Genomic DNA, 25661 nt, shown 5'->3' on the forward strand with positions numbered 1-25661 from the left:
CCCTGATTCAGACGAAAACCAGAAGATTACATTGTTGTGTGGTCGACTTACAATGAACGTGAGCAGACTAACAGAATTCAGATTGCGAGTATAGAGAGGTACAACAGCTTGGTCACTAGGTGGTGCCACAGTACGATCATGCTGACAACCAACACCACCCAAGAAGAACAAGATCAATGCTGTTGACTATTTATAACTGTAAAATAATGGACAATCTGTATAGGTAAAGTGAAACTAGTGGAATAGCCAAAAAATTAAATTATTGTAACCTATGGTTTACAGTTAGCTAATGTCTAAAACATTTCTATAAAGAAAAACAAAGAAACTTCTTTATTACAACACAGCATATGTACAGTAATAGAATTTGTCAAATTATGATAACAGTAATTATTATAAATGGAGAGAGAGGATAAATATAATAGAGGACATATTGTCACGTAGAAGAAGGTGTAATTAGATGAAGGACAAACACTAACTTTCAGCACTTGCACATACAAGAGTATGGAGCAAACTGCCTCCGGGCAGAACACATACAGTATATATACAGCTACAGAACATTCCAGTACAATGATTCTTGACATTTGTGGATACTTCTAGAAGGTACTCAAACCGAATATAGAAATTAAAATTGTACAGTCCAGGTGAGTTTTGAACTCATGACCCTCCATGCAACAGTTTAGTATCATAACCACCACACCACAGTGCTATGCAGCTTCTCCTGCGACAATATTACTAAAAACATAATTACATGATTCAAACCATACATAAAAACTTATTATGTCATGAAAAATATAAACGGACAGCAATATTAAAAGAGGGATTAGCTGTACATACGTCATGTTATAATAAAGAAGTATCTTTCTTTTACTTTATACAAATGTTTTAGACATTTGTCAGCTGTGTACCATTAGCTAACAAATAGCTAAAAATAATTTTGCTTCTGTTCTTCTTGGATGGTGTTGGTTGTCAGCTTGAATGTACCATGGCACCACGTAGTGACCAAGCTGTTGAACCTCTCTCTTACTCACAATACGAATTCTGTCATTCTGCTCATGTTTGTTGCAAGTCAGCCATGTAAGAATGTAATCCTCTGGTTTTTATCTGGATCAGGGTAGCAATTTTTTGTGAAATTTTGGATGTTTCTAGTCTTCATGTATAGTATGGTTTCATTTTGCTACATGTGTCTTATCTGTAATTATTTGGTGTGCCTGCTGTTTGCCATATGTTAGCCATAAGTGACTCCATACATTTGTATTACAGTGTATTCACTTTTTTACATACAGATTCTGTTGATGGCTAATGCCAAAACACGTAAAATGGATTAATAAGTGAAGGAATACTGTTTCTAGTTTTCTCTACATTATAATTCCTTCATCTGTGACCAATTCAGCAAGTTGCAGACTAAGTAAATTATTCGCCATGGTTGCCTTCCTCCTGGATGCCTTTATGGCACACCTCTATCAGTCTGATAAAAACATACTGTATTACAAGTAGTTACTTTGCTTTTTGGAATTCTGTCTCTGCTTACATTGCTGGAGATTAAATATAATTTACAACAAAAATGGCTCTAGCACTAGTAGCAGCTGTACACATCTCCACTGTTTTGGTAAGCTCAGAAGTGTGTGTGCAGTTCCATGTCACATGGGGAAGTGAGTCTGTTAGCTGAAATGTCCACATTGATTAGTTAAACAGGTGTTAATTTTTTAGTTTCATTCATTGTAATCAACATTTTTTGAAAGCCTGTGGCCATGTCATTAAATATTTAATAATAAAACACTGCATTCATTATGTTCTTTTCTCACGCATGGCACAAGGTGTTTCAGGAATTTGTTCCCATTATGAAGTGCACCTATTTACATAATATTGAATTAGTGCTGTAAGGAGTTGCACTTGATAGTGGGAGTAAATTTATGAAACACGCCATGCTATGCATGAGGAAAAAATGCAACTGGTGAGTTACTTCATTTTTAAAAATTAGTTTTTAATTTTTATTATTTTCTTAGTGACAGTATCTGTTAACACTGTAACTTTGTGTATCGTTGTGAGAGTCAAGGGACATGAGACCATTGGTATCTCATGTATCCCAATTGCTTTTAAGATTGTTCCCTTTTAAAGTTTTTTATTTATTTATTTTTTCAGAAAAAATTCATGAGGCATAAAAAATCCAAGGAAAAATACTGTACATAAAATCACAACTTACCTAAACATGCTATGTACAAGTTATTACTGTTTGTTTTGAATTGGTGGTGCCCGAAGAGTATACTTATTATTTATTAATGTTCATTGTCGTCTAATAACACATTTCTGTATGCCATCACTGAAACATTTACTGTGTACAGATACTTGAATTCTGCTCCATTCAGCATCTCATCTCTTCTTTCATAATTTTTAGGCCATTGACTTAAATTCTGCTTGCCAACATTTGCTTCAGCCTTTCATCGCTTTCTTTGTCAGCACCTTCACACCCTTCACATTCTCATTGTCAGTAAAATTAATGACATTAAGAGCAAGTTGTTACGGCTTCCCATGAAGATATTTTCTGCAGTCACTTTTAGCATTCATAGTCCGAAGTAACTATGCACTACTTTGTATTGGAACGTGACCATACCTAGCCACTAGATGAGATTAGTTCCCACTATCACCAGATAAACGGTTGGCCTTACCGAGTAGTACACATACTATTAATCATCAAAAACTAGAACCAAATTATTTTGATTTGCCCACATTTTAATTATGGAGTAGTGTGTAATTTATCGCATGTGTCATGACAGTAATTTATTTTTGTTTGGACAGTAAATCACAGTTGTTAGACACCCCAGTTTGGCAGTAGCTTTGGATCCTACAGTAAGGAATTTTTCTACAAGCTTCCAACTTGAAGCGACTTATTTTGATTTACCTGTGTGCTTTCCGTTTTAAATTCTTAAATTGATTGCAGGTTTGCATGTATACTATACACAGTTTTAATAACTGTGTATTGTTTCGTTCTATCGCTCTGTAGACTTCCAGTGTCTTTAGTATGAATAGCCTCTGACTGTTGTATTCAAATGCAAGTTGAGTTGGTGACCCATTGCTCACAGCTCCGTGCAGTTCTGACTTCAGTCACGCAGCTTGAGGCTGTTGCCAATGGGCATCACTGTGGGGGTCTTCACCCATGGTAAGTGGGAGGTTGTTTGAAGGTGTGGCACACAGCAAAAGACTTTGGGGAGAGGGGGGATATAAATTCTTTTTCAGTGCTAAACTGGATGTTTTCATGGATGGAATTCAGATGTTCTTATACATGCTGTAGTTTTTCAGGTCCATATTATCCAAATAACAAAATTGTCATTAACATACTGAATTCCATCCATGAAAACATCCACAGAGAATACTCAATCTGAGCTAAACAAAGTCTGACAGCCATGCTGCGGCACCTGGAAACCATCTTCCACGTGAATGGATGCAGCAACTGACAGATTCGAGTGGCTTTGTGAGGCTAGAGCCCTAAGAATCACATAGGACATGGAAACGTGGAGGAAAAAGAAGAAGACAAAGAGACCACTTTTGTTCCATTTTCTGGCAATGCATCATCAAAAATTGATAGACTGCAGCAAAAACACCACAGAACACAAATTTTCCACCTGCCACCCAAAACATAAGCTTTTTTAGGGTGACCTGCGTCTCAAAAAAGTGGGGGTGTACCAAGGTTCAGACGACAGCTGACCATTGATGAGCTTGTTACTGGAAGTTACGTAATCCAGTTGATTTTTCCCCCACTGTACTCAACTCTTGTGGTTGCACATGCTGGTTTATTATGCTTAATAAGGTGTAGTGTTTCCGTTTCAAGACTCCATTGGTCTTTGTCATTGTCGTTCTTACATTGACGGCAGATTATGCTTGGGGCCTGAAAAATGAAGTTTTTTCACATCAAAACTGGTAGCATGTATTAAATAAATGATATTTGAGTTACAATATAGCTGTTGGTTTCAGTCTGTATTATTCAAATACTTAATGTCCTGCAGCTGTCCCACCATCCTTGATGGATTACCATCCACTAGGATGTTCTGCTGGATGTTGGGTGGGAATGGGCACCACTGTAGGTGGGGTGGAAAGGACCTTAGGTGGGAAATTCCTCATTTCAGGACATGATGATAGGTAATCCAAGCCCTTAACAAAATATGTGATTCAGTTATTCCAGTATAGGGTGGTATTAACAGGTTCATGGGTGGTGGTGTGTGGGGAAATGGGAAGGGGGATCTGTTTGGCTACTAGATCTTGGCAATTGTGTCTGTCTGTGAAGGTCTTCTTGATGTGAAAGGGATGACAGGTGTCGAAATGCAGGTGCTGTTGGTGGTTTATGGGTTGAATTTGGACAGACATGTGGATAGAGCCATCAGAGAGGAGAAGGTCAATGTTCAAGAAGGTGGCATGCTGGGTTGAGGAGAACAAAGTGAAGTGGATGGGAGAGAAGGTGTTGAGGTTAAGAAAAAATGAGGATATGGTGTCTTGGTCCTGTGTCCAGATCATGAAGAGATCATCAGTGAAACTGAATCAGACCAGGGGTTTGAGGTTTGGAGGGACTAGAAAGGTTTCCTATAGGTGACCCATAAACAGTTTGGCATAGGAGCGTGCTACGCAGGTGCCCATGGCTGTGCCATGGATTTTTTTTGTATGCCTTCTCTTCAAAGGAGACATAGACACATGTTAGGATAAAGTTGCTAAGATTTATGAGGTATAAGGTAGTGGGTTTGAATGATGTTGACAAAGGTAGTGTTCAATAGTGGCAAGACAGTGAGTGTTAGGAATTATGGTGCATTGGGATGGGGTATCTACAGTGGCAAGTACAGGTCCAGAAAGGAAATGGATGGGGTTAGTGGAGAATCTGTGTAGGACGTGGTTGGTATCTTTGATGTTGTTGTTGTTGTTGTGGTCTTCAGTCCTTAGACTGGTTTGATGCAGCTCTCCATGCTACTCTATCCTGTGCAAGCTTCTTCATCTCCCAGTACCTACTGCAACCTACATCCTTCTGAATCTGCGTAGTGTATTCATCTCTTGGTCTCCCTCTATGATTTTTACCCTCCACGCTGCCCTCCAATGCTAAATTTGTGATCCCTTGATGCCTCAAAACATGTCCTACCAACCGATCCCTTCTTCTAGTCAAGTTGTGCCACAAACTTCTCTTCTCCCCAATCCTATTCAATACCTCCTCATTAGTTATGTGATCTACCCACCTTATCTTCAGCATTCTTCTGTAGCACCACATTTCGAAAGCTTCTATTCTCTTCTTGTCCACACTAGTTATCGTCCATGTTTCACTTCCATACATGGCTACACTCCATACAAATACTTTCAGAAACGACTTCCTGACACTTAAATCTATACTCAATGTTAACAAATTTCTCTTCTTCAGAAACGATTTCCTTGCCATTGCCAGTCTACATTTTATATCCTCTCTACTTCGACCATCATCAGTTATTTTACTCCCTAAATAGCAAAACCCCTTTACTACTTTAAGTGTCTCATTTCCTAATCTAATTCCCTCAGCATCACCCAATTTAATTTGACTACATTCCATTATCCTCGTTTTGCTTTTGTTGATGTTCATCTTATATCCTCCTTTCAAGACACTGTCCATTCCGTTCAACTGCTCTTCCAAGTCTTTTGCTGTCTCTGACAGAATTACAATGTAATCGGCAAACCTCAAAGTTTTTACTTCTTCTCCATGAATTTTAATGCCTACTCCGAATTTTTCTTTTGTTTCCTTTACTGCTTGCTCAATATACAGATTGAATAACATCGGGGAGAGGCTACAACCCTGTCTCACTCCTTTCCCAACCGCTGCTTCCATTTCATGCCCCTCAATTCTTACAACTGCCATCTGGTTTCTGTACAAATTGTAAATAGCGTTTCGCTCCCTGTATTTTACCCCTGCCACTTTCAGAATTTGAAAGAGAGTATTCCAGTTAACATTGTCAAAAGCTTTCTCTAAGTCTACAAATGCTAGCAATGTAGGTTAGCCTTTTCTTAATCTTTCTTCTAAGATAAGTCGTAAGGTTAGCATTGCCTCACGTGTTCCAACATTTCTACGGAATCCAAACTGATCTTCCCCGAGGTCCGCTTCTACCAGTTTTTCCATTCGTCTTTGATGTGGGAGGCTAGAGTTTGGGCAACTGGTTGGAGGTGTTGGTAAGTGTGGCCAAAATTCTTTTAGTGGAGGCACAATACCCACCTACAATGGGGTGGCCAGGATTTTTAAGTTTGTGGAATTTGGGAGCATGTAGAAGGTGGGTGTGTGGGGTGTCATAAGAACAAGGAGGTAAATGGATTCAGCAGAAAGGTTCTGGGAATGGCTTTAGGGTGTAAGCAGGGACTGGAGGTTATGTTGGATGTTTAGTATTGGATTACTCTGGCAAAGTGTATAGGTGGAGATATCAGATAATTGGCAGATGACTTCTGCCAGATAGTCATTGCGATTAATAATGACAATGGTGGTACCTTTGTCTGCAGGTAGAATGATTAGGTAAGGATCAATCCAAATGAAGTGGTCCAATAAAAATTAAGTTGGTTGCCCTTGACCATTTTTAAATATTTTAATTTTTTATATGTGATTGCCCTATAATTGAGACGTACAAAACATTTTTTAAAAAATTTTACCTTTCGCCTTTACTGCATGGCGGCCATTTTTGTTTGAAAGCACGCGATGATGTTTCAGTTTAGAGACGTTAGCAAAAATATAAACATCTCTAGACTGCACATTTCAATTGACACCGCACGGCATTAGCCAAGCGGTCTAAGGCGCTGCAGTCATGGACTGTGCAGCTAGTCCTGGCGGAGGTTCGAGTCCTCCCTCGGGCATGGGTGTGTGTGTTTCTCCTTAGGATAATTTAGGTTAAGTAGTGTGTAAGCTTAGGGCTGATGACCTTAGCAGTTAAGTCCCATAAGATTTCACACACATTTGAACTACTTCTTCTTCCTCTCTCTCTCTCTCTCTCTCTCTCTCTCTCTCTCTCTCTCACTCTCACTCTCACTCTCTCTTTCCCCCAGTTGACATGATTGTTTTTAGAAAAGTGTCCTCTACAACATTGTCTATTACACAAAATACCCTAAATTCAAAAATAACCACTCAAAATGACCTCCCAAGTTTGATATCCAAATTAAAAATAAAAAATCTTTTTAGGCCCAAAACTAACAACCAAGCAGTGATTTATGAGAGTCTATTTTTTCCTATAGTTACATATCGTACACTACTAGCCTCATATAGAGCAAGAACACTTACAAATGTTTCCTCAATTTTTTTATGAATTTTTTAAATTTGAAAATTTTCATTTTTTGTAAAGTTTAGGGTTAATCATCTCAGGTGGGACTGAATGTAAAAATATGATTTTTGCACAGTTTGTACACCTATGTGATAGTAGTGTACTGTAAAAATTTCAAGATTGATATCTGACTGTGAACAAAGATATGAATTTTTGAAAATGAGGAGATAAATCACATTACTCTACAACTGATCTTATGGCTGTTGCCTATTCATGTGTGATATTGGCAGGATATAATCAATTATTATTGAAGTAAGGTACTGAATTACATACAAAAAGTGGAAACATCACTGAAATTGACATTTATATTATTTTGACACACTTAAAATAAATATTCTTAATTAACGTCCTTTGAGATGCAACTGTTCCTAAACCTGGTGGAGCATGTTAAGAAAACTTATTACTTCAGACAGCTTCTGTGATATAGAAGAAGACCTCCCAGTTGCTGTGGTAAGTTCAAGTACTGAAAGTTTCCTTAAAACATTTTTCATTGGTATCCAAACTTTGTCACTAGTAGATTTCTTGAATTATGTTCTTGGACCAGCAGGGTGGTAATAATGAACAAAAACATCATTGTTTTCCAAACTCATTCTTTCAACCTCTGCAAGCCACCACTGTCCATCACACACACATGCCACTATGTCATTCAACATTAAAGACAGAAATGTAATTTTACTGACACAATTATCCTCATAAATTTCGGTTTCTGATGTTACATAGAATCAAACTAAGTTTTCTACAATGCCAAGGAATTTGTGGAAATGCCCTGTTCCTTTTATTGCTGTACACTTTTCCAATCTGGTTTGAAGTGTTGTTTCATATGCAAAACCCCTTCTTCTTTCTTGATCAGAAAATAGGTAATGCCTTTAATATTATCCTTGTAAAAGACGTACATGTACTGTACTGTGAGAATTTGGTCTGTGGTTGGTCTTTGTAGGCTGGCTTTACTTACTTTACGTTTTGTTGTACCTCCTACTCCATCACATGCATTTTTACCATGGCAAGATGCAAAAAAGTGCCATTCAGCCTCCAACCCAAAGTCTACTTTATGGTTGCACAGATTGGAAAAATTCTTTTTGTTCTTATACTGACTACCACTTCCATCTGAAAAGTATATCAGCTTCTCAACACTGGGAAAATTTTATTTTATGTAATTTATTACATACTTTTGAAACACATGTACAACCAAAGTGTTGTGCTCCAAGTAGTCACTTAGAATTCAAATTGAAGAACTGCAAACTTCATCTTTCACATTTTTATAGTAGAGAATAAATGGATGCACTGTTGCCTGGTCATTGACCCAGTGGTACTTTTGTATTGCATCCTGAATCACACATGTAAAATTTTCTGCAAAATCAGCTAGCACTATGAATTCAGTTTCATGAAGTTGTGCTTTTTTGTCCTTCAAAAACGTACTTTGGATTTTAGAAACATAGTGGTGACTTTTGAGTTTTTGTAAGTTATCAGTTGAAGATTCCAAGTGCTCTTCCTGAGATTTAACCACTGTTATCATTTCTGCCCTGTCAGTAGTGACCCACTGTTTGAAGGAAATACTGTCTGGCATTTTGTCATCATATTCGTGAAACAATTCAATAACGGTTTCCTTACCGGGGCATTTATTACACAAACTCATCATGCATTCATAACTGTTAGTGTCACATACCATTAAATCTAGTAACTCCTTGTAGTTAAAGATAACTTAGTTTTGCACCCACAATCATCAGTTTGACATTTTGATGATATAAACAAACACATACGGAGTGTCCCCTCTGAGGATCCAGCCAAAATACACCACTTATGGTGGAGGTCACAAAATTTTGACCTTCCAGTTTCACATTCAGGATGAGAATTTTTGAAAGCTGCATAAAGTTCATTTAAATTTGACAACACTAGTAATTTCTGCTTTGTTACTTTAAGGGGCTCCGGAAAGGCTCAAAATCATGAAAAGTTCAATTTTTACTTTTTTGCGTTTTCTGAATCTGCAGACTATTACCTTTTAATAGATATATAATTTATTCAATTCCGAAGACTACAACTATTTTTAAATTTTTTTTGAAATGTGTTCTACATGGGCGTGACCCACTGTGGCGCTGTTAAACTGCTGTCAAATGGTGTTATTATTAACGTCCGTGTTCATCAGGTACATTTTAGTGATGTGAGATAAAGTATGTGTTGTGGCTAACCTGTGATGATTCAATATATATCGCTGGTGTGATTGTCGATTGTTTCATGTTTATTTTTTCTGTTGTTATCTCGAAAATATTCGTAATTAATTCTGTTTCTTGAGTCTCTGTTTTGTTGAAGTGTAATAATGAGTAAAAGTAAAGTTATTAGAAATCCTCTGAAGGCTTTTAAGAAAAGGAGAAATGTTGGAAAGCCAAAGGTATTTAGAAATATGGGAATGAAGATAGGTTCTAACATGGTACGAGCGATGCTTGCTTTAGACAAGGAACGCCTTCGGGCTGCAGACAGGGCTGTAAAGAGTCTAGAAATACAAGCAAGAGTAAACAGGTGGAGGAACAAGATGAAGCTGGAGGAGGAGTTTGCAGAGGATGAAGATAATCCATCCTATGGACCTGGAATGCACTAAAAAGTTAATCCAATCTTTGTCGCTCGATTCCCAAAACTTTTATTTTCTCATACTAATTACATGTTTTCTAAGGATCTTCCAAACATATTTGTTTCAAACTTTCAGTAAATGTTACACAGTACCTTCTGCATAATTTAACACAGCCTTTTTCCAAAAAACTGTATATTTTTGAATATATAAATAAAAAATTGCAAAAAAATGTTGTGAATTTTCATTACAATTGAAAAAAAAAAATCATCTTTAATAACTGAACTAAAATTTTGTAAAATCCCTGTGTTAAGTTGTAGCCCATATTCCAATAAATAATCTGTAAAAAGTTCAACTTCCTACCTCAAATACTTTGTGAGGAAAGATGTAATTTATAAGCGTTATTTTAACATTGCAAGTATAGGGCGTTCCAGAGCCCCTTAACTCCATTTATAACAATTCTTTTGCTATCTTTGCAACCTGGTCACATTCTACTGTTTTCATCATCTTCAAAAAACTGCTGGGTCTTTTTCATTGTTTCTTCACTTATACCTACTCCTTTCTTCTTTACTAAAACTGGCAGAATGCCTTGTTCTTTCACTAATTTTCGGGTTAGTTTAACCAAACAATGAGAAATGTTGAATCCATGAACAATTTTTCTCTTGACCATGAGTCAGGGAGCAAACTTAAAATTTTAACATTTCCTCTTTAGATGTCAGTGAACATTTAATTTTTAATTTCTCTATTAAGCTCATATATTCAGTGTCAGATGATGCTAGTTGTAGGTTTTCTTCTTCTTTCGAAATAATGTTGGTATCTGTATTATTAAAGCATGATTCCAAATCTTTTCTAATTTTGTCTGAAATTTATTATTTTCAAAGCAGGAGATACGTCTAACTTAGAAAAAGCAAAATCCAATGTGCTAACAGCTTCCGCATTAGGAATATAAATGTCATTCACAAGGTTACATGATTCTGGTTCTGGATTCACAACAAATATTTTTGAGTAACAATTTGGGCACAGGGAATTTCCAGGAACCACATTATGTTTCACTTGGGAAGCTGTTTCACTCTCTCATAACAAGGACAAATTTTCAGGTTTTATTTCCCTCAAACCTTTCGTAACAGGCTTTTTATGAACTTTAAGTGGATCACAGCACTTTCTTCCAAAAATTTTGCTGTAGTTCAGAATATATTTCTTCTCATGATACTCACACACTGATGTTACATAAGAACTTATGCGAAATTTAAACAAAGTTTGTCAAACTTCATCAAAGTCATTGATATTTTTCAAGTTTTTTGAAACTGAACCATAAACTGTTATGGGACAAACTTCACTTGCTATCTGTCTAACAGAGCACTGTTCATCCATGTTATTGCATTCGAGCTAATCTCTCAAAATTAATTACAAATTACACACAGAACAAAGCACATAACACATTCTGCACTCTCGATGAAGTATGTACATCCACTCTAACAGAGGTTTCAGAACAGACTGACTATGACAATGTCACACCCAGCAATAATGTACTTCTACAGTTCTACAGTGCCACACACAGAAATAATGTACTTTTTTATTGACAATAAACCTAAATATAAATGGGCATTCCATTACCATAGAAGAAAAGCAAAAGCTCCTATTGTTTAATATTGCATTATTAAAAATAAATAAACTAAATGAATACTGGGTGATAGTGTTAACTAAATAAATGTCACAAATAAATTTTATTACAGTAAAACAATAAACCATTTAAATAGGCAACAGCCATAAGATCAGTTGTAGAGTAATGTGAATTATCTCCTCATTTTCAAAATTCGTATCTTTGTTCACAGTCAGATATCAATGTTGAAATTTTTACAGTATGTTGCTATCATATAGGTGTACAAACTGTGCAAAAATCAAATTTTTATATTCAGTCCCACCTGAGATAACTAATGCCAAACTTTTCAAATTTCAAAAATCCATAAAAAATTAAGGAAACTTTTTTAAGTGTTCTTGCTCTATATGAGGCTAGTAGTGTATAATATCTAACTATAGGAAAAAATATACACTAATAAACCACTCCTTGTTTGTTATTTTTGGGACTAAAAAGTGGATTTTTGAAAATTTGGATACCAAACTTTGGAGGTCATTTTGCATGGTTATTTTTGAATTTAGGGTATTTTGTTTAATAGGCAGTGTTGTAGAGGACACTGTTCTAAAACAGTAACGTCAATTGCAATGTTGTAACTTAACCTAGTGCAGAGATTTTCAAATTTTCACTAATGTCTCCAGACTGAAAAATTGTCGCACACCTACAAATAAAAATGGCCACCATCCAGTAAAGCTGAAGATAAATTATTTTAAAAAACTGGTTTGAATTTCTCAAATGTAGGGCAATCACACATAAAAAAGGTTAAAAAATTTAAAAATGGTCAAGAAACCATCACTGGACACTTCATACGGATTGACTCGTAAGGATGTGTTTTGTGGATGTGTGTGGCTGCCTTTGCGCTGCTGAAAGGTTGGTGTTCTGAGAAATGGACTTAGGGAAGGATGGTGAGGCCAAGTTGGAGGTAAGGAATTCCTGGAAAGTGACCAGAGTGTGGTTAGGTGGGAGGGGATAAGGATCACGGTTGGATGGTCACATGAACTGGGTGATGCAGGGTTCAATTGTGGAGCTATATCGCTTTGGTTGTAGGGATTAATGGCGAAGAAGTGTTTCATTTGCAGGGATCGGGAGAAGGAGAATAGATCTTTGACATGTACAGCATGGTTAAATTTGGGTGTAGGGCTAAAGATGAGGCCTTTGAGTATGGCTGAAATTGCTGTGGGGCTGAGGTTTTTGGTGGAAAGGTTAATAACAGAGTTCCAGAAATGTTTTGGATCTGGATTTAGTGAGTGTTTGTAGGGAATGTTGTGGGATATGGCAGCAAGACAGGGTCTGGTTGTTATGATGGTTTGTTTAGAATAGGAATTGGATAGTGGTGCCTGAAGATGGCAGTAGGATGTCAGCAGGTTGGATAACTTATGGAGATGATTTCTAATAATGCTCCTACAGGTGTTTGAAAGCAAGGGGTTCAGTTTCAGAGATGTATGTTGTAAAGATCAACAATAGCTCTATCTTGTGGAGTAGCAGAGGTGTGTCTGGTGGGATACCTATGCCATGGTTCTTCTTCTCCTCTTTTTTTTCCCCAGGAGGTTTGTGATTGCCAGGGTCTGGCAGAATCTGAAAAGATGAAGGTGGTCTTGAAAGGAGGGGTGATCCCATCCAAGAAACCAACCATAAAAATTCCTGTACCTACAAACTATGCCAGAATAATCCCATCTCAGAGGTCCAGCATAGCCTCCAGTCCTTGCTTAAACTGTTAAGCTCTTTCCAGAAGCTTTCCTCTGAATCCACTCCTCTCCTTGCCCCTATGACACCCCACACACAAACTTTCTACATGCTCCTCAAAATTCACAAGCCCAACAATGCTGGGTGCCCCATTATAGGTGGTTATTGTGCCCCTACTAAAAGAATTTCAGCCCTCATTCACCAATACCCCCAACCAATTGCCCGAAATCTACACTCTAACATCAAAGACTTTCTTCGCCGACTCTTCACAATACTGACCCTTTTACTTCATGGCTATACTCATCGTTGGTGATGACACTTCCTTATATACCAACATCCCTCATGCCCATGGTCTTGCCACTATTGAACCCAACCTTTCCCAGTGTATTTCAGACCCAGAGCCACTACCTCATTCCTCATACAACTTACTAACTTTATCCTTAAACAGATCTACTTCATCATTGAAGGGCATGTATGCAAAGAAATCCACAGCACAGCCATGAGGATCCACATGGCACCCTCATTTATGTTTCAGGTTCACTGATTATATCTTTATGGTCTAGACTCAGGGCCAAGACATCCTATCCTCATTCCTTCACAATCTCAACACCTTCTCTGGCATCCACTTACTTGATCCCCCTCAACTCAGCATGCCACCTACCTGGATGTTACCTCCTCCTCTCTGATGGCTTCATCCACATGCCTGTCCACATTATACCCACCAACCACCAACAGTACCTGCGTTTTGACAGCTGCCAATCCTTCCACACAAAAAAATTGCTCCCTTACAGCATGGGCCCTCAGAGATGGCATATTGGCAGTGACAAGAACTCTTTTGCCCAGTATGCCGAAAATCTTGCCAAGACCTTCACAGACAGGCACTATCCCCCAGACATAGTATGCAATCAGATATCCCATGCCACTTGCCCACACACCCCCAACTCTCCCACCATCCCCATGAACCAGCAACACAGGATTGCCCTTTTTGTCATCTGGTACCAACCAACTTGTGCCATTTCCCAACACTGAAGTGGTACATATCTACTGGTCTTCTGAACCTTTCCCATGTCTTGGAGCTGATTGCAAACAGCTTGTTGATTAACGCCCACTTGCTCAGCAAGTTGTTTTTGTGTTTGTGAATCATCTTTGTTCAACAATACTTCCAATTCCACATTTTCATAATTTTTTGGCAGTTTTCCAAGTTCCTTATCTACAACATTGAAGTCATCATTTTTGAAATGCTGAAACCATCATTCACACATACCATGTGATGGAGCATGTTTACCATAAGCTTAATCGGTATGATTCAGCAGCAGTTTTCTTCAAACGAAAACAAACAATTAATGCTGTCTGTGAATGGTCTTTCGTCAGTGTAAATTTTGACACACTGAACACAACAGGACAACACTATGTACAAAGTTTTCCAATTTATCACTTGTGCACATCTGACCCTTGTTGATGACCCAAAAGTATGGTGCAGTGTCAAATCTTTATAGCACAAACTGCATTGGTGTGACATCTATTGTCTGAAATCCGCATTTCATACTTGTACACCTGCGAACAGTCTTTTCGTTCTGCATGTCTGCAACTCAACATATCATCTTTATACTGAGTAATCATATACCGTTTTCCTAATATTTTTGATATTCCAAGTTGGTGTTTAATTTTATAGTACCTTTAACATGACTGTCTGCTTTTGTTCTTTAGTGACTAAGTGTGGACACACTTGGTCATGAATTTCATCACAACCATTATCTCAGTGAAATTTCCTTTTGATCATGACAGTGGGACATTTAAGTTGATTGCTATTATCTCACATTGTCTCAAAGGAATAGAACTGTGCATGAAACTTTAAACTCATCTGGTGGTAACATCCCTTTCCTGGCATTAGTTATAGAGTTTTGGTATTGTGGTTACTTTACTGGCTGCATTCCAATATTCCTGCACTAAATACTTCTTTGTTCCAAAGTAGATGAAACTCTCATGTATATATCGGATAAGTTATTCTACTCTCTGGTGTTAGGAATTGGCTCCAATGGTTTGAATTCAGGTTTACTCTTTAATTCAGTGTGTGATGAAGTAATTTGTGCCATTAAAAGGAACAATGTCCTGTGAGCAACTGTAACTACGATACATTTCACAGCAGATAACATTAAAATTTTTCGAAGCTCCATACAATTGCTTTTACAGGGTGTCCATAATTAAAATTTCAGATTTCTGTGGAAAGAGAACCACTGTTCAGAATGATGTCAAATTTGAACAGCATATCATTGATGCAGAGGGAGACGACAAGTGTGTGTGTGTGTGTGTGTGTGTGTGTGTGTGTGTGTGTGTGTGTGTGTGTGTGTGTGTGTGTGTGCAGCACATGACTCTTCCTCATCTTGTGTGCCAGATGCCCAACATAACTGTCTCCATGAAGGCTTGCATGCTGCTGATGAAGCTCTTTTACAAGAACAGGACTGTGCGCCAGTAGTCCTGCAGAAGTTCTGGACACCCAAGGGTATAAAAAAATGCATCAGTCTGATGTCTGCTTCTAGAGGAAATGATTACAAAATTTGAAAAGACATGTTCCTTTGAAGTGCAGTGTGACAGTGGAAGGAAACAGGTTGATCCAATGTTTGTTGAAAATGTAGCCACAGCATTACAGGAGGGGTCGAGCAGTGGTGTGCTAACATGCAGTGCAAGGGAAATTACATGAATGTTGGACATGCTACCAAGCACAACACATAAAATCATAAGAAATATCCTGCATTGCTATTCATACAAAATCACCCATGTTCAGGAGTTGCATCCTGCTGACCTGCCAGCAAGACATACGTTCTATCTACAATTTCTTGCTTGCATGGAAGTGGACAGAATGGCTGTGGAACATTTTGTGCACAGACAAAGCTCATTTCCATCTCCAAGGACATGTCAGTACACAGAATTTCAGAATATGGGCAATGGAAAATCTACACACACACACACACACACACACACACACACACACACACACACACACCAACCAACCATTACCACTTCATTTTGCAAAAGTGACCGTGTGGTGCGAGTTGATGGCGTCATTTATCAAAGGGCCTTATTTTTTTGAGGAGGCGGGTCCTGTGGGTCCTGTTACCTGTACCGTCATTGGTAAGCGCCATGAGAGTCTTTTGCCCACAATGTCCCAACCATTCAGTGGCCTGGATGTTTGTAGGATTAATTTTCTATGCAAGATGGCATGCCTGTGCACATTGCACAGCCAGCGAAGAGGCTGCTGCAGAGGCATTTTGAAAATGCTACAATTTTCAACCATCATTTCCTTACAGCCTGAATCCGTGATACTACTAACCATGGGGTTATCTGAAAGATGTTGTCTTCAGTGCTCAAATTACAATCTTAACTAAGTTTTAGGCATTTATAGCCCAACATCTTCTGAGTGTGACCCCGAGAGGCTCCGATCTGTTGCGGAACATGCTGTTTCTCGTTTTCAACTTGTGGATGAAAACAGGGGACAGCATATTGAACATGCCACATGCCAGCCTCATGATGATTAAAAATCAATGTAATTTTGCTTTTTGTGCAGTTTTAGGCCTTAGTACAATTAAAAACCAATTTTTGCCCTCCGATGTGGTACAATCTTGCTGTGGTCCACGGTGCCACAACTGTTGACTGCTGAACTTGTGTAGTCATGCACACTGAACTGTACATACGGTGTCACGTGCAACTCAACCCATACCCATTGTATTGCGGTTTATCTGTCAGTTGTATCCAACCCCATTTACATTAAGACCCTTACAGCACCATCTATTAGTAAAATTTTCATCAGTATTATGCCGTTCATCAATAATATGATGTTCAAATTTCATGTCATTCTGAGCAGTGGTTCTCTTTCTACAGCATTTTGAAATTGGAACTTTAATTATGGACACACTCTGCACTTCTTACTCAGTCACATGCTACCATTGAGCAGGAAAAAAAAAGAAAAAAAACCTCTAGTTTGATGTTCAGTGTCCTCATTTGCTTTTTATTCATATCATATCAGTTACTATCAGTGTGTAAAAAATATCTTTCTACGAAATCAGAGATATATGAAATTTGTGCATAGCATAAGTTTGATCTTTGTGCCTGCTACTTGTTCTAGATTCCAACTTCAAAGAGTATTTTCTTTGAGAAATTTGAATAACATTGGTTCTACTAAACATTGCTTATCGATAAACTCCTTATGGAAGCCAGATAGACCTGAAACTTCTTACTTATAGAACAGCAATATCTTAAAAACAATTATAACACTGGTCTCGATATACCTGATGTGCTTCCAGAACATGTGCAACTCATGCTATATAAAAATTAAAAGTTAACAAAAATGGACTCCAGATGTAAATATCCTTTTTATTCATTGAAATAATTCTACAAATTTATACAAAATAAAGAGTAGCTCGTAAGGAAATTATAAGCTTGAGAATATTAATTATGTTGACAAAAAATGAAAATGAAAAGTAAATAGTTTCATGCAAATGCTTTGGTGTTGTGTCCTCTGCAGTAAAATAGGAAAATAAATGTTCTTGCTATGCCAGTGTAGCGGATGTAGAGCTACAGTTTACAATAATTTACTTTTTGCATCCAACTTTGCTTTCAGGGCACTGATAATGTGAAGACTACTGGCTGTGTAAGACTGCAATCACTGCTAGATGAAAGCAGTGAAGGAGGAGACTTATGTTTGCTGCTTATACATGTGTACGACACAGTTACATTACAGCAGACCAACTGGAATGTGGCCTACGTGGAAATATGCCAAGCCTTGGGAGGATTGCTGGCAGTGTCTCAGGAAGCAACGCGCATGGCACTTGCTCGAGGACTCCTTGGCTCATTACTGGCACGTCTGCGAGATCACCATGCCTTTCTGAGCCTAGAAGCAGTGGACAATTTGCTGAATAAGAGCAATAAAAAAAAGGTATTTCTGATTATACACTTAAGTTCTATACAAAAACAAAATTGCTGCTATTTTGAGAACACATGTAAATTCTGTAGCAATTTCCATATCTTCACTTAAACACACTATTTTGTATGTTGTTTTCTTTATTTAATTTCTACTTCACAACACAATTTGTACAATTGTCTAGAAGCATCCAAATTCGCTATAGAATAAAACTTTCAGTTGGTCTTTGCTAACCATTTCTTTAAGTTGTATAATTTGCAAAGTCTGCTACAGTTGCCTCTATTAAAATGATTAAAAATCACCTGACATTTGTTTTATTGTTGTACATTTATAACATTCTCTTGTTAATCTGTACCATAGTTGTTGCTACTGCCTCCATTTAATCCTGATAGAAACTAGAGCACAACTCCACATGTAGTAACATATTCTGGTACCTACCACCATACTCATAAAAAAGCAGCATTTGCAATATCATCTCTGATGCTACTCTCACCTAACCAGAAATCTTTGCCCTGTTTTCATATTACATTACTCATTTCTACTGACTTTTTGAGACCATGGCTGTATGCAAAATACTAGTTGCTGCTTTACTTGTTTATTTTAATTGTAACTGATGCTCATTCATTGTAAAAATGGCATATAATGAAATGTATATAAATTATAAATTTTGAGCTCTCACATCGGTGTACATATCATAACACCACTGAGAGATTCTTTGGCACTGTTTTATCTGTTATATCACCATCGTTGTGTACTGTCTCCCATGTGGCAAAAATAATTCACTGTGTGTGGCTATTGCTCTACACTGTATGCCATGTTTATATTACAAAAAAAATATATTATGTATTTTTTTACTATATTGTAAACACAAGCAGTTGGCATTGCAACATAATGGCGCAGGAATTTTGACACAAGTAACATGAAACTAATCCAATTCTTTCTAAGAGATTTGTTTACAATTGTTTTCATTCATCATTAGGTACAGTTACAGTTAAATAGATTGTTTTTATCATCACATTTGGCTGTAGGACACCACAACCCCACAGCTCTTTCAACCTCGACTCTATCGCTGAATATTATGCTCTGCATTTTGCCCATCCTCAATGTTGGTCCATTATCTAGCTGCATTCCGTCTTCTCAAAGACTGTTGGAAAGACTCCCTTTATCTTATGTTCCCTGTTGCCTGGAGCCTTGTAATGCCCCATTTAGTGAGGGGGAAGTTTGTCAGCACCCTTGCTCTCTACCCCAACACAGTTTCTGGACCGAACAGGGTACACAACAAAATGCTTCAACACTTATCGGTGGGTAGCCAACATCGTATGCTAGCCGTTTTTAACCGTCTCTGGAACAAGGGAGGATTCCATTTCCTATGCCAAAAAAGTATCTTCATTGCAGTTTTGAAACCAGGTAAACCATCTCTTCAGATGGACAGTTATCATCTGATCAGTTTGACCAATGTCCTCTACAGGGTGTTACAAAAAGGTACAGCCAAACTTTCAGGAAACATTCCTCACACACAAAGAAAGAAAATATGTTATGTGGACAAGTGTCCGGAAACGCTTACTTTCCATGTTAGAGCTCATTTTATTACTTCTCTTCAAATCACATTAATCATGGAATGGAAACACACAGCAACAGAACGTACCAGCGTGACTTCAAACACTTTGTTACAGGAAATGTTCAAAATGTCCTCCGTTAGCGAGGATACATGCATCCACCCTCCGTCACATGGAATCCCTGATGCGCTGATGCAGCCCTGGAGAATGGCGTATTGTATCACAGCCGTCCAAAATACGAGCACGAAGAGTCTCTACATTTGGTACCAGGTTTGCGTAACAAGAGCTTTCAAATGCTCCCCGTAAATGAAAGTCAAGAGGGTTGAGGTCATGAGAGCGTGGAGGCCATGGAATTGGTCCGCCTCTACCAATCCATCGGTCACCGAATCTGTTGTTGAGAAGCGTACGAACACTTCGACTGAAATTTACAGGAGCTCCATCGTGCATGAACCACATGTTGTGTCGTACTTGTAAAGGCACATTTTCTAGCAGCACAGGTAGAGCATCCCGAATGAAATCATGATAACGTGCTCCATTGAGCGTAGGTGGAAGAAACTAAAATGAGCTCTAGCATGGAAATTAAGCATTTCCGGACACATGTCCACATAACATCTTTTCTTTATTTGTGTTTGAGGAATGTTTCCTGAAAGTTTGGCCGTACCTTTTTGTAACACATAAGTTGCTTGGACTTACAGTGTGTCGAAGGCTGTACTGGATCTTTGAATCCTGGGACAATTTAGCTTCAACAAAGGGTGGCTTTCGCTGAGGCCACTCGACTGCTGATAATTTTGTCCACTCAGGGTCTGCTGTCCAAGCTGCTTTTACCAGGCATCAACACTTTGTTGCAGTCTTTTTCAATCTGCATAAAGCTTATGACAAAACTGCACCACCATATTCTTGCCACCTCACATAAATGAGGCTGCCTCGGCCCACTCCCGGTTTTTATCTGGAACTTTCATTCATGTCACGCTTTTCAGGTACAAGTTGGCGTTCACCCACAGCACCTCATATCCACAGGAGAATGGGGTTCCGCAGGGTTTTGTTTTGAGTGTCCCCCTATTTTTAGTGGACATCAATGGTCTGCTGGTGGTTGCGAGGCGTATGGTGTTCCCCTCCTTTTAGTGACCATCAATGGTCTGGTGGTGGCTGCGAGGCCTATCGTGTCTCCCTCTTTGTATGCTGATGATTTTTTAATTTATTTCTGTTCTTCCATGATGAGCTTTGCTGAACGCAGACTGCAAGGAGCCATACACCAAGTGCAATCTTGCGCTCAGTCATGGTGTCCATTTTTCAGCTGCCAAGACCTGTGTTATACATTTCTGTCATTCCCATACAAACCATACCCATCCGGATCTGTACCTTGATGGCCAGTCCTTCAATGTAGTGGATTCTCATCATCTTTTGGAACTGGTCTGTGATGCCCAGTTGACATGGCTTCCCAATCTTCGTCTACTAAAGCAGACACATTAGTCGCACCTCAATGCTCTTTGATTTCTTACCATTGGCAACAGAGGCATGAACCATTTTACTTTGATGTGGCTCTATGCAGCATTGGTCCAGTCACCCGTCTAAATTACAGGAGCCTTGCATGCAGCTCCTCATAGCCTTTAACATTACAGATTCAAGACCTGATACACCATTGTCTGGCAAGACTGGCAACTAGCACCTTTTGGATTTGCCTCAGGGTCAACCTTCTAGCACAGGCAGGGGTTCCAAATTTGTTAGTTCTGTGCCAGCATCAGTTGATCATTTATGTTTTATGCATTCACTGCTCCCCAAAGTACCCAAACTACCATCCCTTCTCTCCAGATACAGAGATTCACTTCTCGCAGTAGCAGCCCACATCTGGGGTTAAAGTTGTCATCTGCATGTGACCCCCTTTTTCTGAAAGTCAGCTTTCCCCTCTACCACCTCTTCTCTGGGCCTGCTAGCATACACATATTTGGTGCATCTTTCGTCCACAGTTCTGTCTTCACCTATCAGAAGGTCCAAAAGTCTCGGCTCCCTGAGGCCTTACACCCGCAGTTCTCCATTTTCGGTGCATTTCGGGGTTCAAATGTACTCTATAATGATGGCTCGATGGTTGCCGGTGAAGCTGGATTTGCTTACATTAATGCAGGATGCAATGGACTCTGCTTCTTGCTGGATGACTGCAGTGTTTTCACTGCGGAGTTGGTAGTCATCTCTCGTGCTTGTGTTTATATCCATTTCAGCACTGGTGAGTCCATCCTCATCTGCAGTAACTCTTTGAACTGATTTACCACCTCTTGACCAGTGTTACCTTCACCACTCCTTGGTCCTTACTATCCAGGATTCCCTTTTTACCCTCAGACAATATGTATGCTCCATGGTCTTTGACTGGACACCAGGTCACATTGGGATCCCAGTGAATGAACTCACAGACAGTCTGGCCAAATTGGCTGCTGGCAAGTCACCTTTTGAAATCATTATTCCAGAACCAGAGCTACAATGGATACTGCACAGTCAAGTTCTAAGGATTAGTAATGGAGAACAGCATACTGTGACATTGCTGAACATACTACAGGCAACAAAGGAAACCATGAATTTGTGGGACATGCAAGCCTCTTGCAAGGTCTTCACCGTCCTTTGCCAGCTCTGCATCAGCAGTACTTGGCTGACTCATGGTCATCTCTGTTGTGATGATCCTCCTCAGTGTCATTGTGGTGCCCGTTCGATAGTGGTCCACATTTTGCTGGGCTGTCCTAACTTAGCTGCCTGTGGCGGACTCTAAATTTTCCTGAGTTGTTATCCCTTGTGCTAGGGGTGATACCTCAGTGCCTGACCTGATTTTACAGTTTACTCATTAAGCAGGTTTTTACTATTCTCTCTAAGCAAGGGTGCCCGCTGCCTTGTTGGTCTATTGAGGAATTGGCAGGATGCCCTGTTGCCTCCTCTGCCACAAACGAGCAGTGGCCGTCTGGACCTGGTGGTTTGCCCCAGTCTTTGCCCTACTCACTCTTTTGCTCTTCTTCCCCCTTTTCATGTGTTCTCATTGGCTTGGTGTTCTTCCTCTGCCTGTGCTTCTCTTGTCCTGTCCGTGTCACTAATCTTTTCTGAGTGTTGTTGGGTGGGGTGCCTTGTGTCTTTGGTAGATGCAGGCGGGGGGGGGGGGGGTCGTATGTCCCTCATTGCACTTTCTGATTTTTGGGGCATCCAGCTGCTCCCTGGACAGGGCACCTCACTTCCATTCTTCTTTTCTCCCCTTTTCTTCTTCTTCTTTGTTTCTTTCTCTAGGCTTTATTGACCTTTGGTAGACTGGGATTTTCTTTCTGTGGTATGCAGTTATTTTGACTTTCCTGTTCCAGGTAGATGGGACTGATGACCTCATAATTTGTTCCGTTCAATCAGTAAACCAATCAAACAACCAAAATCCCAAACAACTTCCATCACAAAGGGGGAAACCGAACCAACAACTAATACAAACAATAACAAATGTAATTTAAATGTGAACAGCCATCAGGTGATGACCCTGTCATCTTGAAACTGGTAACAGCCCTTTTTGTGTACATCAGTTGCATTATTAACGTGGCTGGTTGCTGTTTTCCACTGCCACTGTGCACCCTGTAATTAGTCTAGTCTTGTCCAGTGATCCCTATTGGAGCAAGGTATATAGGGGATTTGTAATATAGGGTGATCCAAAAAGAAGGAATAAATTTCAGCTCATGCCTGCATATGAAGCCTTAAGCAGTTGGTTACTGCCCAGTGACCTAACAGAAGGAACAAATTTTGCATTTCAATTCTCCATGATATGGCAGAGGACACTTTTTCCAAATGACTCATCTTTTCAAATGAATTGATGTTTCATCTGTGTATTGGCTAAAGTAAACCACCATAGTGTAAGAATTGGGTTATCATAGTGTAAGAATTTGGGTCATGGAATCGTGCCATCATCATTGAACACAAAAGACACCCACCAAAACTGAACAAGTGCTGTGCCATTTCTGTTCACAAAATTTATGGGCCTTTGTTTTTTGCAGAGGAAACTGTAAAGGGAGTGTCATACCCAGACATGCTGCAAAATTGGTTGTTTCCTCAATCTACAAAGATACCAAGGATTTCATTTTCATTCACGACAGTGTCCCACCTCACCTCCATCTTGAGATGTCATGGTATCTTAATGACACCATCCCACAACAGTGCATTGGAAGAGGTGGACAACAAGATCTTGTTCATTGCTTTTGACCTCCCAAGTCACCAGACCTCACACCTTGCAGTATTTTCTGTGGGGATACATAGAAGACAGAGCCTTTGTCCCACTTACAGCAATTACTCTTCAAGAGCTGAGAATCGTATTCTTGCAGCTGTCAATTCAATTAAGAGGGACCTGTTGATTCATGTGTAGAATAAGATGAACTATCATTTCAATGTTTCTTGAGAATTGCATGATGCTCATGTTGCGTGTATGGTATAATGTCTGTGTAAACATTAAACTTTGAACTGCCCTCTATCCAGTGGCATGCACAGTGTGTTTCTATCTGACATAATATGTCTGTAATAAACAATTAAAATCTGTTCTTTCTCTTTGAATCAGCATGTATATTTTTAAATTCCTTACCTAATGCTGCTTCTTGACACTTTTTAAGTAGTCTCTTGCAGGTTAATTGGTGTCTGTATTGCCGGCCGCGGTGACCGAGCAGTTCTAGGCACTTCAGTTCAGAATCGCGTGACTGCTACAGTCATAGGTTCGAATCCTGCCTCGGGCATGGATGTGTGTGATGTTCTTAGGTTAGTTAAGTTTAAGTAGTTCTAAGTTCTAGGGGCTGATGACCTCAGATGTTAAGTCCCATAGTGCTCAGAGCCATTTGAACCATTTTTAGTGTCTGTATTTAAATACCTGTCACTTCAAATTTTTTTTTAGCGCCTCCCTTACACTCTCCCGTATCAAACTATAAACATACATGGTATCCTTCTTTTTATATGTTCATTGTCTCATGGTAGCTCTATTTGGTATTGGTCCCCACAACTTGAACAGTATTATAGGAGAGGTCACACGATTGTTTTGTAAGCGACATCCTGTACAGATTGATTGCTTTTTCCTAGTACCCAAACAATGTAGTCTACACTCTTGCTTTACCTACAATTATTTATTTATTTATTTATTTATTTTAATTTCTTTTTGAGAAGATTACAATATTACATTTCTACATTTCTTAAACAATAGAGTTGCCAACGTTTGCACCATTACTTTGTTATGGATAATTGAATCATAGACAACATGCCTGAGATTAGTATTGTCTGCCAGATTATTAATATACAACAGTAATTAGAAAGAGTCCTGAAGCATTTCCTGCGACATGCCTGAAGTTATTTCTATATCTGTTGGTGACTCTCCATTTGGGGTAACAATCTCCAACCTCCCCAACAAGAAATTCTCAGCTCAGTCATAAATTTTGTTTGATATCTGTTACCATTGTTCTTTCATTAATAAGTGTTGGTACGGTGCTGAGTCAAATTCTTTTCAAAAGCTAAAAAATATTGCATCTACCTCACTGACTTGATTATGGCTTTCAGGATATAATTTGAGAAAAACACAAGCTGGATTTCACATAATCGTTGTTTTCAGAATCCATACTGACTGACATGGAGGACATTCCATTCGACATGCCAAATTATATTTGAACTCAGAATATGTTCTAAATTTTCTAAAATTCTACAACTTGTGGATATCAATGATATTGAATAGTGGTTGTGTGTCATTTCTTTTATCCTTCTCGCAGATGTGTGTGACCTGTGCTTTCTTCTCAGCTGTTAGTAGATTGTTATACTTCTAAATGTTTTAATAGAGGACTGACCACTGTAAGGGTATTCCAAGAAATTGTGTGAACTATGAATAGATTTCTAGAATGAATTTTTCACCCTGCCAGTGGAATGTGCTATTGCCTATCTCAGGCAAGTGGTCTACTGACTGAGCTACCTAAGCATTACTCATGACCCATCCTCACAGCTTCGGATTTTGGAAGGTAGGAGATGAGACACTGGTGGAAGGAAAGCTGTGAGGGTAAGT

At 38.9% G+C, this 25661-nt stretch overlaps 1 protein-coding gene across 1 annotated transcript in view; it reads left to right on the plus strand.

Moving 5' to 3' along the window:
• The window catches only part of LOC126191621 (rotatin), a 378723-nt gene that overhangs the window by 303756 nt on the left and 49306 nt on the right, over positions 1–25661 (plus strand). The window contains exon 26 of the mRNA XM_049932539.1: positions 17781–18095. Within this exon, the coding sequence (XP_049788496.1) occupies positions 17781–18095 (315 nt within the window). The remainder of the gene's footprint in view (positions 1–17780; positions 18096–25661) is intronic.

The sequence above is a fragment of the Schistocerca nitens genome, chromosome 1 (genome assembly GCF_023898315.1).
Source record: "Schistocerca nitens isolate TAMUIC-IGC-003100 chromosome 1, iqSchNite1.1, whole genome shotgun sequence".
Taxonomy (NCBI): Eukaryota; Metazoa; Arthropoda; class Insecta; order Orthoptera; family Acrididae; genus Schistocerca; species Schistocerca nitens.